This window comes from Lissotriton helveticus, chromosome 4_1 (assembly GCF_964261635.1).
Source record: "Lissotriton helveticus chromosome 4_1, aLisHel1.1, whole genome shotgun sequence".
NCBI lineage: Eukaryota > Metazoa > Chordata > Amphibia > Caudata > Salamandridae > Lissotriton > Lissotriton helveticus.
The window spans coordinates 287789527-287805232 of NC_136063.1; the positions used below are offsets into that span (position 1 = coordinate 287789527).

At 44.8% G+C, this 15706-nt stretch overlaps 1 protein-coding gene across 2 annotated transcripts in view; it reads left to right on the forward strand.

Annotated features, from left to right (window-relative positions):
• The window catches only part of WASHC5 (WASH complex subunit 5), a 415933-nt gene that overhangs the window by 116326 nt on the left and 283901 nt on the right, over positions 1 to 15706 (forward strand). For both annotated transcript variants that reach the window (XM_078686781.1, XM_078686782.1), the window contains 2 exons: positions 5560 to 5726; positions 8200 to 8275. In XM_078686781.1, coding sequence (XP_078542907.1) covers positions 5560 to 5726; positions 8200 to 8275 — 243 coding nt within the window. The remainder of the gene's footprint in view (positions 1 to 5559; positions 5727 to 8199; positions 8276 to 15706) is intronic.

Genomic DNA, 15706 nt, shown 5'->3' on the forward strand with positions numbered 1-15706 from the left:
AAAATATAGATGGGTATCCTACTTATGAAAAGTAATGTAGTGAAGCACATCATGGAAAACCAAAACAGCAAGAAAAACTCTAACATTGTTATTGAGTTCTAACCCCCCTCAAGCTATTTCCAATCTCTGCACAAAGTTTTAGCTAACGCAGTAAATAGCAAGCCTGTTTGCAAGTTTCAGAGATGGTCCGCATACCTAGCCATGTCATTTCGCAGCTTGTTTAAAGGTGGAACATAAACAGCAGCTGACTGAAAGCCAGTTCTACTTGCTGCTGCTCCATCTAAAGTTAATGTGCAAACTGGCAGGAACCCGGCCTCAATAAATTTGGACCTAAGACCTTCTCTTAATTATGTTCTGATATCTTGGTTTTAGTAGTATCTGATTATCAATCTTTTCTATAATGATGGACCTAGCATACACTAAATCCGAAATAAAACATGTTTTAAAACTTTACATTTTCTATGAAAAAAATAGAAAAGTCTGAATAAGACATGAATTAGAAATAGAGCCTGTCAAAACGATGTAAATGAAAAAGTCTGAACAGGCACTGTTATGGTGTTCGTCACTCACCAATCAGAAGTCTGTGTTCGTGGGTGACCTTGTTTTAGGTGCATTTCAGGCCGGCTGCGATGGAGTGCAGGTTGCATATAGCAAGCAATGGTTTTGCCTTCTGACTTGGAAATGAAAGGTATAATCTTCCAGTAGAGCAAGTTTGGCAGGCTGGTCCAGCAAGTTCCTCTCAAAGTCAAATAACCGTTGAATGAGTTCTTGCTGAACATTTTAGGTTTGGCAGAAAAATCTCAGAGCTAGAAAATTAAAATTTTGCATTCACCAAGCTCTTCTCGCCAGGTTGATACTTTTTGTGCCTTCTCCTTATCAGGATTTCTACCTTCAGATTTGATCTATTTTTCGGAGCTCAGAATCCTCCAGCAGGGCATGCCTGGAAGCTGTATTTGACAAAGTCCTCTTGAAATCAAACACCTTTGCCTCAACGACCTGCGCCAGAGGGCTTGAAAGTACGAACATTTTCTAAGTCCCAGCTTTTCTGACTTTCTGGAGCAATAATTCTTAGCATTGGTTTCTGCTAAGGTTCACTACAGCAGAATCCAGTCCGGGTCACTTTAGACTTCTCTGTCCTTGGTCCAAGTGGGAGCATGTTTAACCCCTCAGCTTTCCACACTTCTCACAGACAGCAAGTCCAGTCCTCCCCTGTTCATTCACAGATTCAGAACCTGTTCTGATAAGATGAGGGTGAGGTGCCACTTTTCTAGGATTCACTAACCAGTGGATGGGGATGACCCCTGGACACTACCTAATCAATATGCACAAAGTTCCCATGGGCAACCCCTCCCTCTTTTGCAGCACATCCTGTTGACCTTACTACAAACTGATCCACTGTGTACTATTCTTAGTGAAATTTGACATGACAGAACTCTTCTGCCCTTGGTGGTAACTGGTTTCCCAGCGAAGGGAGTGTCTATAGAAATGAGCAGCCTCCTCCTCCTCAACCTCACAAAACTGATTCCAGTTCCAGCTCCCCTCTTACTGGCATGTTCCCAACCTGGATACAGTTAGCCCTGGGATCAAAGGGCTTTCCTTCCCAGGTCTCCCTTTACACTGAACTGTGAGCGGACAGGCCTCACCCTGGTCCCCATCAGGTTAATGAGAGGAGTCCCACATCTTGCCCCCATATCTTCATGCCAAAAAGAATAAGCCATTATTTATACTCTGGCAGCAGTTTTCACACCTCCTTTTTGAAAGTTCTTTTTACAGTATAGTTGCCAAAAATCCAACTTCGCCATTGAATTGGATTTGTAAGAAATATTAAAAACAGTGGTTGAATCATTTCTGTAGCTTATCCAAACTAAAGTTAACAAAAATAGTATTTGATCTTAATTTTTGTTTTTTCTTTTAGGATAAACTAGCTTTTTATAATGAAAGTAGCATTAGGGGGCTAGTATCTGTAGGAGCATGCTAATATAGAAATCTTCCACTTTTAAGTACTTATCACCTCATCTACCTTGTAAGCTAAAATGCCTATTTGGGGGTGACTTGCATAATATTTAAAAGTAGTGTCCCTTCCTGTCTAAAATGGTAATTTTGACAGAATCGCCTTCAGGATTAAAAGGTACAGCAGCCTGGTTACACATATTGGCCTACAGCCAGATTTTTCCTTATCAGCCTAGTGGTTGGCACAGTATGTGCTGCAATCCACAGATGACATTTAAATATCCACGCCATTGGTGTATTTTGCTGTACCATAATCTGTGGTCTTAATAAAAAGTATATGCCGATTTGGGATTAGCCAATTTCACCATGTTTTAGGGGGTTGGAGTACATACACTGGAGTCTGGAAAACAGTGCCCCAGTGGGCAGAGTTAAAAAAACAAAAATACCGATCAGCAAAAACATGGGGGCGATCATGCAATAAGAGGGAGTTTCTCACAAGTGCAAATAAGAACGCATGTTTGAAATGATATTACTGCTACCCTATGTCTTATAGCATAGTTGTAGGGGCAGAAGGTTTATTAACTCGGAGTAGTAGGCTCCCTAACACTGGCTGGGGGGTTAAATATTCAATGTAATGTAATGTAAAGATAAACTTGTATAGCGCATCTATCACTCCAAGGAGCATCTTAGCGCTGATAGGGAAACCAGAAAAGAAGGGAAAAAAAAGCCGGTATGCTGCTCTTCGCACAAGGAACTAGGGGAATCAAATCAGGATTTTGCACAGTGTGTCTGGAATAGTATAAATCCAGGTTTTAAGGGCTTTCCTGAAAACCGACTCCGAAGCAATCTGGCGGAGCTGAGGAGGCAATTGATTCCATGCCTTTGATCCCAAAACTGCCAGTGATTTTCAACCCTTAGACACCAATCTAAAGGTTGGAATAGCCAACAGATTGGCATTGGAAGATCTAAGGCTACGAGAGGGAACATAGCGCTTGAAGCCATTCTGAAGATATTGTGGGCCACGTGCATGAAAGGCCATAAAAGTAATAATAAGGACCTTAAACAACACACGTTTGTGAACTGGCAACCAATGCAGGGTGTCTAATGCAGCAGAGGCAGAAGATTTTCTAGGCCACTTTAGAATCCAGCCGAGCAGCCGTGTGCTGGACCATCTGAAGCTTATGCAAGACTAATTTATTGACTCCTGCATACAGGCTATTGCAGTATTCCAGTCTCGATGTAATGAGAGCAACAGCAACAGAGTGCCTGGCTGAGAAAGGGAGTAGGTCAAAAAATGTCTTCAAACTTTTTATGATATTAAAGCAGGTGCCTGCAACTGCCAAGGATTGCTGCTTAAAAGAAAGAGTTGTATCAACCTTTATTCCCAAGTTTCTAGCTTCGTTAATTGTATTGGGGGGAGGGGTGGCATTTTCTGGCCACCAAGGTTTAGGCACGATAGGATTTTGTTTGCCAAATGGCAATATCTCTGTTTTTTCTGAATTACACCTCAGATGGTTGTTATTCATCCATTTGAATGTAGCTGAGAGGCACTTTCTGAGATTTACTTCCGCCTCAATAGTGTTACTGTCAAGAACAAGAATAAGCTGTGTATCATCCGCATATGAAATAGTATTGATCTTAAAGGACGATATTAGCTTAATCAGGGGGGACATATAGACATTGAAAAGGGTCGGGCTCAGGCTCGATCCCTGAGGGACCCTTGATATGAGTGCTTTTTCCGCTGAGTTATATTGTCCCTATGCGATCACTTGTCACCGATCCTGTAGAAAGTTCTTAATCCACTCTAAGACATTACCCGATAAGACAAAATGATGCAAGACGGTCTAAGAGAATGGTGTGTGAGACCGTATCAAAAGCCGCGGACAGGCCCAATAGGACCAGTACGGCATTCTTACCCTGATCCAGGGCTGCTCGCAAGGTTTAAGCAGTATACAAAAGTGAGGATTCTGTCGAATGTTGAGCTCTGAAGCCAGACTGATTTGGATGCCATGCATTTGTTTCCTCTAGAAATGTGGTAAGTTGTTTATTGACGAATTTTTCAGTCAACTCACACAGGGTAGGAAAAAGCAAGATGGGTCGCAGGTTAGAGAGGGTCGTAGGATCAGCTAATTGCTTTTTCTGAAGGGGTTTAACCACCGCAAGTTTCCATTCTGATGGAATTTTGGCTGTGAGCAGCGAGGAGTTTATAATATTGTTGAAGGTGGGGTTTACAACATCAATCAGAGCGTGTAGTAGATTAGGTCGACATGGATCAGAGGGGGAGCCTGATTTGATGGATAAGACAGCCCCACGGGATTCCTCCAGTGTAATAGGCTGAAAGGTGTTCATGCAGGTGGTATCTGTATCGGGAATGGTTCTCTTATTTACGATAGGAGTAGGGAAGTCCTTTAAAAGTGTCAGGATTTTTCCTTCAAAGTGGTCTGCTATGTTATTACAAAGGCTCTGGGAGAGCGCGATCTCTTGGAATGAACTATTAGGATTAGAAAATAAATTGACTATTTTAAAAATCTCTTTCTTTTTGTGTTTGGAATTCCGAACAGCCTCAGTATAAAATGTTTTTTTTGAGGCTTTAATCAAAGCATGATATTTTCTGCGTTCGATTTTATAGGTGTCAAGATCATGATTATTGTAGTTCCGGCGACATCTACGTTCCAATACTCTGACTTGAACTTGCGCTTCTTTTAAGGCTAAAGAAAACCATGGCGCCGAAAATTTCTTTTTTAGAGGTGTTTGTGGTGTAATTCTGGGTGCCAACTGACCTCTTAACTCATGTATCCAATTCCCAAAAAGCGTATTATCCGTTATAGGGTCACCAGTCATGTTAGGTCTACCTATCAGGGCTTTTGGGACAAGATCTGGGAGTTCCAACAGTGCTTTCCAATTAGCTTTGTCCTGTTGTTGGGTTTTGTTTTTTTCCGTGGCAGGAAGCCTATCTTTTATAAGAAATTCAAAGGGAATCAATTTATGGTCAGTCTAGGTTTGCATAACAAGGGGCTTCACTTTAAGACCATCTAGGTTAGAGCAAATGCAATCCAAAATATGGCCCGCGTTATGCGTAGCAAATAGCGAGAGTGGTTATAGGCCAAAAACCTCCATTGTATCTAATCCTAACCCTGTGTGCTTGATGATTGGAGAGTTAACCAGTAGAAAAGCATAAGGAGGGTTAGGAGAAAAACTGCACCTTTAAAAGTGGCACAACTTTTCCAAGTCATGCAGAGGCCCTGCTTGTAAAACAATTTGCATTTCATTTTGACATCTCCTGTCTCCTATGCCCAATTTTGTGTTGCTTCACTCCAACCCAGGTGCTTTGTACCCAATCCTAGGTGCATACGGCAAAAAAATGTTGTCAGGTTCACAGACGGGGAGTATCTTGAGTTACGTTCCTAAGTTTCAGCTTCTACTTCATATGACACATGCAAATTATTTTTTCCCTGTGGTTACATCAGCTGTGTTTTGTTAACTTCAGGGGATTAGTTTATTGCAAGTAGTAGCGATTGAATCCAGTGATTTAATATGTTTTTCAACAACATATCCTAGATATGTCTTAATGTTTGCTAATTTTGGTATTCATTTAACATTTTTGCACAGGTTCAAGAGTTTCACCAACTGGAATCCAATCTGCAAGTATGTCAGTTTCTTGCTGACACACGTAAATTTCTCCACCAGATGATTCGAACTATTAATATTAAAGAGGAGGTCCTGATCACCATGCAAATAGTTGGAGACCTTTCATATGCCTGGCAGCTCATTGACAGGTGAGTGGGAACTGAATCGTCCGGTTCCTGTTTACCACGCCGAAGACATTTTTAGAAACATTTTTAAGGGTCCCAAAGGAGATAACTTTTCTGAGAACTTAATTCCATGTCGCTAAATGCAGACATGAGAACCGCCTGTGGATAGAGGGAGAACAAACTATTATGGGGCATTTCTGTAACCCTGGGAACCTGAACAAATTAATGTAGAAGAAATACAATGGTTCCCTTGAGGAGAAGTTTTAAGTCTAAACCTCCAAGGCAATAAATTGTGAGTATACAGTTAGTTTATTCAATGTATAAAGTTAATATATGTGTAAAAAGACCCTGTTTGGCACATCCCATTATAGGTCATCCAACTTGAACGACACAGTGAAGGTGAATGATGACATTGGTTAAAGGTGGTGCGCCGGTGCTGTACATAGAATATATATGCAACATATAAACAAAATATATACACATGTTACACGAGGCTGATAAATGTGTAGATTCTCAGCATGATTCAAAATAAGAGTACAATGTGTACATCATAATAAATCAACTCAGTCCACTAGTTCATTTGTCTACATTTCGACCCTATGGAATTGATTTATCCTGGGACATCATCAGGACAAACATGTGCTAGCAACCAATATGGAGTGATAAATCACTGGTATTAGATTGCTAATATGGCAGGACACTAATGTAGAGTAGAGTAGAGTAGAGTAGAGTAGAGTAGAGTAGAGTAGAGTAGAGTAGAGTAGAGTAGAGTAGAGTAGAGTAGAGTAGAGTAGAGTAGAGTAGAGTAGAGTTGAGAGAGAGAGAGAGAGACCGTGTCCGCAAGCTAAAAAGATGAAAATCACCATGATAAGTTGTGATATTTTTATTTTATTTTTTTACCCCAGAAAAGTCGTCGTTTATAGAACGCAATGTAGCCAGAAAAATAAAAAATTAGCCAGGCTTTCAGTAGCTTCTTTAAGTACCTCAACAGTATAAATTCAGTACTGCACATGAGTGCACCACAACAGACCATTCTCACTTTGTTAGAGACACTAAAGCCATAACTACCATTTACTTGAATCCAAACTGGTGCATTTACCAAAGCTTGGAGCAATGCACAAGCCTACCCCTAAAAAAGAATGCATGCATTTTTAACCATACAGTCATACCTCCATGAGAAAAATGTAAATTAAGTAAACTAAAGATTGGTTTAGGATGACTTGCAAGGTTATACTACATATAGAAAGCTTTAGGGTAGTATCAGCAATGACATTTAATGTGAAAAGCACATGTTTGTGATGCATTAAATAAAGTGTTCCTTGGCATAACCGCTTTCCAGCCAGCCTGGGATCTCCAAGATTTTTTTTATCATGTTTTGTTTTTAGCTGTGCTCTGAAGCAACCTTATCACTTTGTGAGTGAGGAACATCTGTGCCCATTTCACAATCCCAATTTAAACATGTTATTGCATGGATTACTATAGCCCTTTAATTCTTAAGGACAACTGAAATAACTTACAATATACAGGTAACCTAACAATTAATTTGAAGTGTGCCAGGTATTTAGTCTAACATTTACAAAATTGGTCAAGTTAATCACAGATTTCCAAATCTGAAGAACATTTCACCTAGTATCAGTCTTTTAAGCAGATGAAAACATTCTCATATGTAGTCTGCCAGTACCTTGAGTAGAAAATGAATTACTGGCCTCAGCCTAAGACCAGGAATTTTCTTTCCATTAATTACTGGCCTCAGCCTAAGACCAGGAATTTTCTTTCCAACTGATAGATCTGGGGAAAAGTTCAGATAGTTTTGAAGAAGTAATCTTGATGCTATGGTTGTTTTTATATGTGGTACCTCCTTACAGCCAAACACTCTGCAAACTTTTTACTGCTGCCTCTACAGATATTTCTGATCCATGATGCAATAAATCCTCAAATGTATATTTTCCTAGTGGTTTATTTCATGGCTCAAATCCTTATCACTGGCTCACAGTCTTACATTTTTACTGTTTTGACACTATTGTAGAGACAGGCTGACAGGCTTCCAGCTTCCATTGACAATCTAACAGTAACGTTTGTTACTTCTACCTGTCTTGAAAACAGCATAAGCCCTGAATGAAGTGACTACATCCAGGCCGGCATCCTTCTCCATCTTTTGGCCTATGTCCCTTCTTCTTTTGTACCCATATTTCTGCTCCAGATTGGATTTGTCAGACTACCCTAAACCAAAGCCTTCAACTGTTCCAAAGATCAAGTCCTCTACATATACATCTTGTTCCAGACCAGAAGTTTAACAGCATAGCATTGGATGTTATTTTTTATGGTTATTAAGAAAGTCTCACATTGGCAATGGAAGTATTGTGTTTTCTATTGGGTTTTTTGGTCTAATACCACCTACAAATGTTTCTGTGTGCTCTAAAACCTACGTAGTATTACTTGTGCTGCATGAAAAATACTTAATTTTTACTTGTAACCATACTGCTTTAAACATTTTTAGCTACACTGCCATTATGCAAGAAAGTATAAGAGCCAATCCTTCTATGGTAACCAAACTTAGAGCTACCTTCTTAAAGGTAAGTGTTATGCATGTAAACTAAAATTCTATTTGTGTTTAAAATGAAAACTGTTTGTGGCCTGATTATTTGTTGCCAGCTCCTGCATGTAATAGCTTGGTTTCTATAATTGCATTTTAATTTAGAAACCAACTAATCCGAAGTTAGTTTACATTTTCAGAAGTAAGTAAATTCATTAATTATTCCCCCAGCTTCAATTAATATATGCATCATTTTAGCAGGATACATTAAATATGATATCTGTTATAAAATATCAGTTGCATGAGTTTGTTTATATATTACACATTCAGCATACCTTCTATGGGCACATCGCAAAGATAAGAGAATACCTGTGATTTTCATAAATATATACTTATTATACGATTTACTAAATTCCATCAGATTTCACATTAGTAGAAAAACCTTCAGTTCGCAGTTACATTCATTAATATTTTTCTATTTATCCACCTGAAAGTATTGTTTTAGGTGGGGAAACCCCTTGACCTACATACTCGTTTCGTTTCATGAACTTTATTCGATTGTTATAAAACATCATAAAAGTATACACGTTAAAAACACAACACATATGAATTTACACAGGGAAGGTACATATCATGGCATTACTTAATGGATAAAACATAAACTAGCAGCAATAGTTGTAAATAAATATGTTACTAGAAGACCATACATTTCCTTACAGCAATGGATTTTAAAATAAAGGCTGCAGTAAAAAAACATAGGTCTGGGTTAGCAAGTGAGAATAATAATTTCCTATCATTTCCTGTAGTAAGCACCGAATATTTTTTAAACAGAGGTTTGAGGAAAAGGATACGTAAGGATTTATACAGGGGACAAATTAACAGAAAGTGCAAGGTACTTTGCTTGGATAATCCATCGCAAGGACAAGGGGTGACAGAATAGTTTTTCATCTTTGGAAACGCCACCAAGTTATGCACAATCCCAAGTCTAAATCTTGATAGAACAAATTGATGGGACCGTCGACTGACGGCACTGAGGTACGTGGGTAACCCAAGTCCTTCATCTAAGTTGGAGAAATAAAAAGCGTGGGTTGAATAATCTCGTGTTTCAACTTTACGCTTAATAAGTTTAACCCTCAAAAATTCGCCTTTAACCTCCTGTTTGGATAGAGTAATTACACTTGCAGGATCTTTACATACATCCAAGTCATAAAGTTCACTGTAGGTAGAGATCACATACTTTAACCAAGGGATTTTGTGAACATTATCCAAATGCAAACAGTCTTTAATGATTTCCTTAGTAAAGCTTGTTTCATCCTTGATCCAAATAGATCTCCATACCATTAAAGGTCTCAATCCAATTAGGTCGGCTATATGATCTATCCCTAGTTCTTTATGGGTAAGATCGGTAGAGGCCGAGGGTGGAAGGCAAAGTAGTCGTTTTAAAAAAACATTTTCCGATATTTGCAGGTCCCTTGATTTCCAATATCCCCAAACCCCGGAGCCATATAAGGCTATTGAGGTACATCTGTGTCTGTAAATATTTAACATATCGGGGATCCGTCGGCTTCCCAGTTTAGTTGCAAAACAAAACACACCTAGGGAAGCCTTCCCCATCCTTGCTTTGACATTATTATGCTCTGGGGTCCAAGACCCTCCGCTGTTAAAAGTAATGCCCAGATAACAAAAATTATCCACAACCTCAATACGGTTTTCTTTGAAATAAAAAGGTTTAAGATGGTTTACCTTCTTGCCGCATGCCATGATAAAAGTTTTGGAGTTGTAGATTTTGAGTTTCTTTCTAAGTATAAAATCATAGGGGGGCGCTAGGTGGCGCCAAACCAAGATGGCCGCACTGTCGTGAGGCTCTCGCCCGATTGAGCACCCTTCCTATCCTGCAGACCATCCTGACCGGTGAATACTGCCTGGAAGACGCACCATATTGACCGCGATATTCCCCTGCACACGGCGGTGTCTGAAACGTCGCGCTAGCCCAGCCAACAGCCGAAATATCCGCCGAAAACCAAGAGCGGACTGCCTGGCTGACTCGCGATCCGCTGCCCGGCTGGGTCATCCTCCTGGGAAAGGCCGTGGCTTTGCGGCCTGTGCAGAGCTGCTCCTCATGCCACGGGAGTGGAGTGCTGTGCATCCGTGATCGCCAGTTTCTACAATCTTGCTGGAGACGACCCCCGCTGTCCGGTACGTTGAGCTGCGGGGAAGTGGGAGGCGTAGCGCTCCGGAAACACCACCGGCTGGGGGAGAGGTACGGCCGTTGATCGGAGTCGGGCGGACACGGCACTCCATATTGCCGGATTGGACAAATTGACTTTGGTGTTGACGCCCGCTCCCTGACACGTCTCTGCTGGTGAGGGGGATCGGCGGTAGCACAGAACCGGTCACAGGCTTGGAAGCCGCCCCTCCGCCGGCGGCTTGTGCCCGACCCCCCCCCCACCCCAGGACTTGAAGGCCCGCTGTTTTCCGCGTCCCCACGGCCTCTGCTCTGATTGACCCGGCGACATCCCACGAACATTTGCGACCCCCGTACTGCCCAGCCTGGTCGGAACCTGCTACACGGCCGGGACGGCCCTGCGGGACATTCCGGTGCTTGGAGGCCTGCGCGTGGCTGCTCTTCCCGCCGAGGGGACGCGAGGTGAGACAGGATATTGCTGGGCGGGCTGAGGGGCCTTTGATCGGACCCTGTTGAACGCTGTCCCCGCATAACCTAACCGTGAAAACTGCTTGCCCGGTCACACTAGCTCCCTGCTGAGACTTTGCTGGCGGGGGGGCCCGAGGAACGGCCAACAACCATTGCTGTGTGTGAACATACCCCAACGCCTGCTAGTGGCCCCTGCCCCCCCCCCCCTCCGAGACGCGGGAACCCGCGGTATCCCATTCTTATTTGGCGCCAAATCACCACTTGGTCTGCAGGGACCTGATCTGTCCGCTCCCCTCCTGCGGATCACTGCCTATTGTACTGCCCCGTCCCCCTGGCTGCACGGACTCTTTGCCAAGACATCTGCCTACCCGCCTGCCTAGACTCTGCTCTCCCCCCCGGCCCTAGCGGTCGCTGATCTGATCCAGACCCTGGGCCTGGCGGTGCTGGTACAGGCGAAGGTCGGGTGCTGTCTCTACCGAGGGCGGACATCTGACGCCGCTACAACCTGGGGCTTTTGGATTCAGGTAACCTCCCGGGATTCTCTAGCCTCTGGTCGGTGCTGCCCCGCGCTCTGGCTACCGCCTCCCCTCTAGCACAGTCGCCACCGAGAGGAGCTATGGGCCGCACCGACGCCAGGCAGTCGAAGATCCCCTTCGAGGCCAAGAAAACGCCCAGATCAACTGATGTTGTAGAGAGGAGTCCCCTATCACCGGAACCTCAGGAGGAGGACTGGAAAACCATCCTATTAGGCATGAAACAAAGCCTCACGTCCATCGACTCTAAAATGGACGCAATTAACTCCCGCATTAACAGCGTAGTCTCTAAACTCGAGCGCCACGACACACGTATGCAGGAGGCTGAGGAAAGAATCTCTACCTTGGAGGACGGGGCCGCATCCAGCTCCAAGCAGGCGACCCAGATGGACAGAATCCTCAAAATAATCGCTGACAAAAATGAAGATTTGGAGGCGAGGTCCCGCCGCAACAATGTCCGCGTCGTAGGCCTTGCAGAATCCACAAACACGGGGAAGATGGAGGTCTTCATGGAAAATCTGGTTGTCGAACTGTTCGGTAAGGAGGCCTTTTCCCCACATCTCATCGTCGAGCGCGCGCACAGGTCCCTCGCCGCGCGGCCCCCTCCGGGAGCCCAGCCAAGACCGATTATTGCAAGATTCCTTAATTACAGGGACCGAGACGCTGTGCTGCGTTGTGCCAGAGAGCATGGCCCAGTAAAATATGGCAATACTACTCTGTCCTTCTTCCCCGACTTCACCCCGTCGGTCCAGGACGCCAGACGTAAATTTGCTGGAGTTAAAAAGAAACTTCAAACCCTGGAGATCCCCTATGCCATGCTTTATCCTGCCAAACTAAAAGTGTCCCTTCATGGAAAACAACACTTCTTTCAAAACCCTCAGCAAGTGGAGGACTTTCTGAAACAACAGAGGAAGGAACAATCCCGAGAAGATGCGGAGCGGCGATGCTCTAGGTCGCAATCTCCACTGTCCCAACAAGACTGACTCTGTCCACGGATGTGTACCCACGGTTCCTACCTTCGCTTGCTCCTGGACTCTTTTGCAGCCGGAGGCCACGAGGGGTCGGCGGCTGACTCCGAGTTCCTGTACTACTTCCTGCATTGCATCTTGGTCTGCCAACCCCTTGGGCAGCGAGAGATGTGCCGTGGGAGACCCAACTGACACTTCAGCCGGTGAGGTGCCAGCTATAATGCTTAGACATTTTGGTCTGATATATACCTATGTGCTCGATCACCCACCTCCGTCCCGCACCTCTGGGCGGGTGAAAGTAGGGAGGTGGGAGGCTGGTCTGGAGCCCCTAGTTAGAACCCCCAATGGGTGATCCCCTGCTAGCCTCTCCCCTTCTGAAGGTGGGAGGTGGTACTTTATTGCACTTCGTTGTACTTTTCTTGGGTGGGGGTGGGTTGCTCTTTCTCGGCTAGTTTGGGATGCCGTAGTGGGTAGGGGAGGGTGGGATTATCACGCCAAGTTATCTGAAGATCCTGTCACCAGCATTGTATCTGAACTTCCGTACATGACAGGCTGCACTGGTTCTTTGCGTGAAGGGTTTTTTTGTTGTTTGGGATTGGTTATGACTTACCCATGCACTGCTGCTACAGATATGGCACTGTCCCGCGAGTGGGGTAGGGTAGATAGGACGAACTTCCGAACTGCTCTGGTCTGTGAACTTACTTCTGAATGTTTTATCCCGTTTGTCGCAAATACCTGCCATGTTCTATTATTATGGGTCAGATGGCGGACATGAATGCTAGACTCCCCGCACTTAACTTTCAGATGGTATCGTGGAACGTAAGGGGGCTAAAAGACCCGAGAAAGAAAAGGCAGATACTCGGCTACCTAGACAGACACGGAATCTCAGTCGCCATGTTACAGGAGACACACCTCCTTCCCGGTAGTCTTCCCCTCTTTGCTTCGAGATGGGCTTCCTGCAGGGTGTTTGCGTCCTATTCTAACTATTCCAGAGGTGTAGCTATACTTGTCAAGAAAGGATTGGGCTTTACTCCAGAAGGCACAGAGGTAGATTCGGGCGGGAGGTACTGCATGGTCTGGGGTACACTACATACACATCGTATACTCTTCGCCTGTTACTATGGCCCCAACATTGATGACCCAGAGAAACTTCTCACTATGTGGGGCAAGATCCAGTCGCTAGACATTACCCACGTAGTGTTAGGGGGAGACTTTAACACTGCTCTACAACCGGGGTTGGATAGGTCACATCCACAACCAATGCACTACACCCACACCCAACGTACCCTACAGGGCATAGTAGACGACTATCAGTTAATAGACTCATGGCGGCACCTAAACCCCTCCCTGAAGCAAGGCACACACTTCTCAGCAGTACACTCCACGTGGGCCAGGTTGGACTACATTTTCCTGACTCCTGGTATAGCTCCCTGGCTTGTGAAATCCCTGCACCTCGCGCGCACTCTCTATGACCATTCTCCGGTCCTCCTTTCCCTGCGTATCCCCCTAGACATCTCTCCATACTTATCCTGGCGATTGAACCCTGCACACCTCACTGACACCGCTTTCAAAGCGGACTTGGAGCAGGACATTACAGACTTCTTTGCTCGCAATATTAACTCCGTTTCTAGCATGGCCACGGTCTGGGAGGCGTTCAAAGTCACTGTCCGGGGGTGGTGCATATCAAAGGGTGGAGGTGTACTTAAAGCCCTTAGAGGCACACTACGACAGCTTGAAATTGAGATCAAAGCACTGGAGCGGGAGGTTGTCCAAAGCGGACGTGGTCAAGCGGCTAGGGTGCGGCTTAGACACAAAATTGATGAATACACCGTCGAGGCGGAGAGGGAATGCAAATTTCTGGGGAAACCATACATTGCGCGCATATACGGGGAGGGTGACAGGCCGGGCAGGGCGCTCGCTTCAGCTGTGCGGCCACTAAGACACCACAATTATATTACCACCCTGATGGACGAGGATGACGTCCCGCATAAGGACCTCCCCAGTCAACTTGATGTCCTCACCAACCACTACAAGACACTGTACTCTTCCCACCGACGAGAGGAACTTGATCTAGGTTCCTAACTAGCGGACACAGCCATAGCCTGGCTGGGCCCTACCCAACAAAAATTCCTCCACCATGTGCTAGAACTGGACGAAATTAAAGACGCCATAATGAGTATGAAATCGGGCAAGGCCCCTGGCTCGGACGGCCTACCTATAGATTTTTACAAGACCTATATCCACATTTTAGCGCCCGCTCTGCAACAAGTATACTTCACCGCCTTCGAGGAGGGCACTTTGCCGGTTAGCATGAGAGAAGCCCTCATCACCTCCCTATTGAAACCAGGCAAGCCCCCCGAACGGTGGGACTCGTATAGACCCCTCTCCTTACTAAATTTAGACGTTAAAATACTAGCTAAGGTTTTGGCTACCCGCCTCAACCTCCTTATGGAACGACTGGTCCTCCCGGACCAGGCAGGCTTTGTCCCGAATCGAGCCACCTCACATAACTTACGCACTCTGCAGGCAATCTTGCAGGACATCACTCCCAGATGTGAAGCCGCTGTAGTTTTCCTAGATGCTACCAAAGCTTTTGATTCCCTGGAATGGGATTACCTATTTGCTTTACTGGAACGCATGGGTACGCCATACAGTTTTATAGACTGGATTAAACTTCTTTATAACAAGCCACACGCGGCGGTCCTGCTGAATGGAGCTAGGTCTGATAATTTTGAGATCCAAAGAGGTACCCGGCAAGGCTGCCCCTTATCCCCGGTCCTCTTTGCGATTGCTATTGAACCCCTCGCCGCCAAACTCCGACAACACCACAACCACCGCTCTTTGAATTACCCTGAAAGGCAAATTCTTGTCTCGCTATATGCGGACGACATGACCCTATACGTCCATAAGCCGAAAGAGAATCTGAACCCTCTCCTGCGAGAGGTCACTAAATACGGAGCCATCGCTGGGGTTCAAATCAATTGGTCAAAGTCAGCCCTATTTCCCCTTACGGATAAAACCACGCAGTTCCCTCTCGACTACCCTCTGGTGTGGGAAGGAGACGAGATTAAATACCTAGGCATAACCATCACCAGAAACCGCGAGACCCTTATTAGGGCGAATTATGGCACCGTCCTGGACAAATTAACGGACACTGTCACTAAGTGGATTCATCTCCCACTCTCCATGGCGGGTCGTATCTCCCTGATCAAAATGGTTATACTCCCTAAACTACTGTACCTGTTCACGAACATCCCCTACAGTCCAGGATCACATTTTTTCCGCTCCCTGGATTCCCAGCTGTCCAGACTGATTTG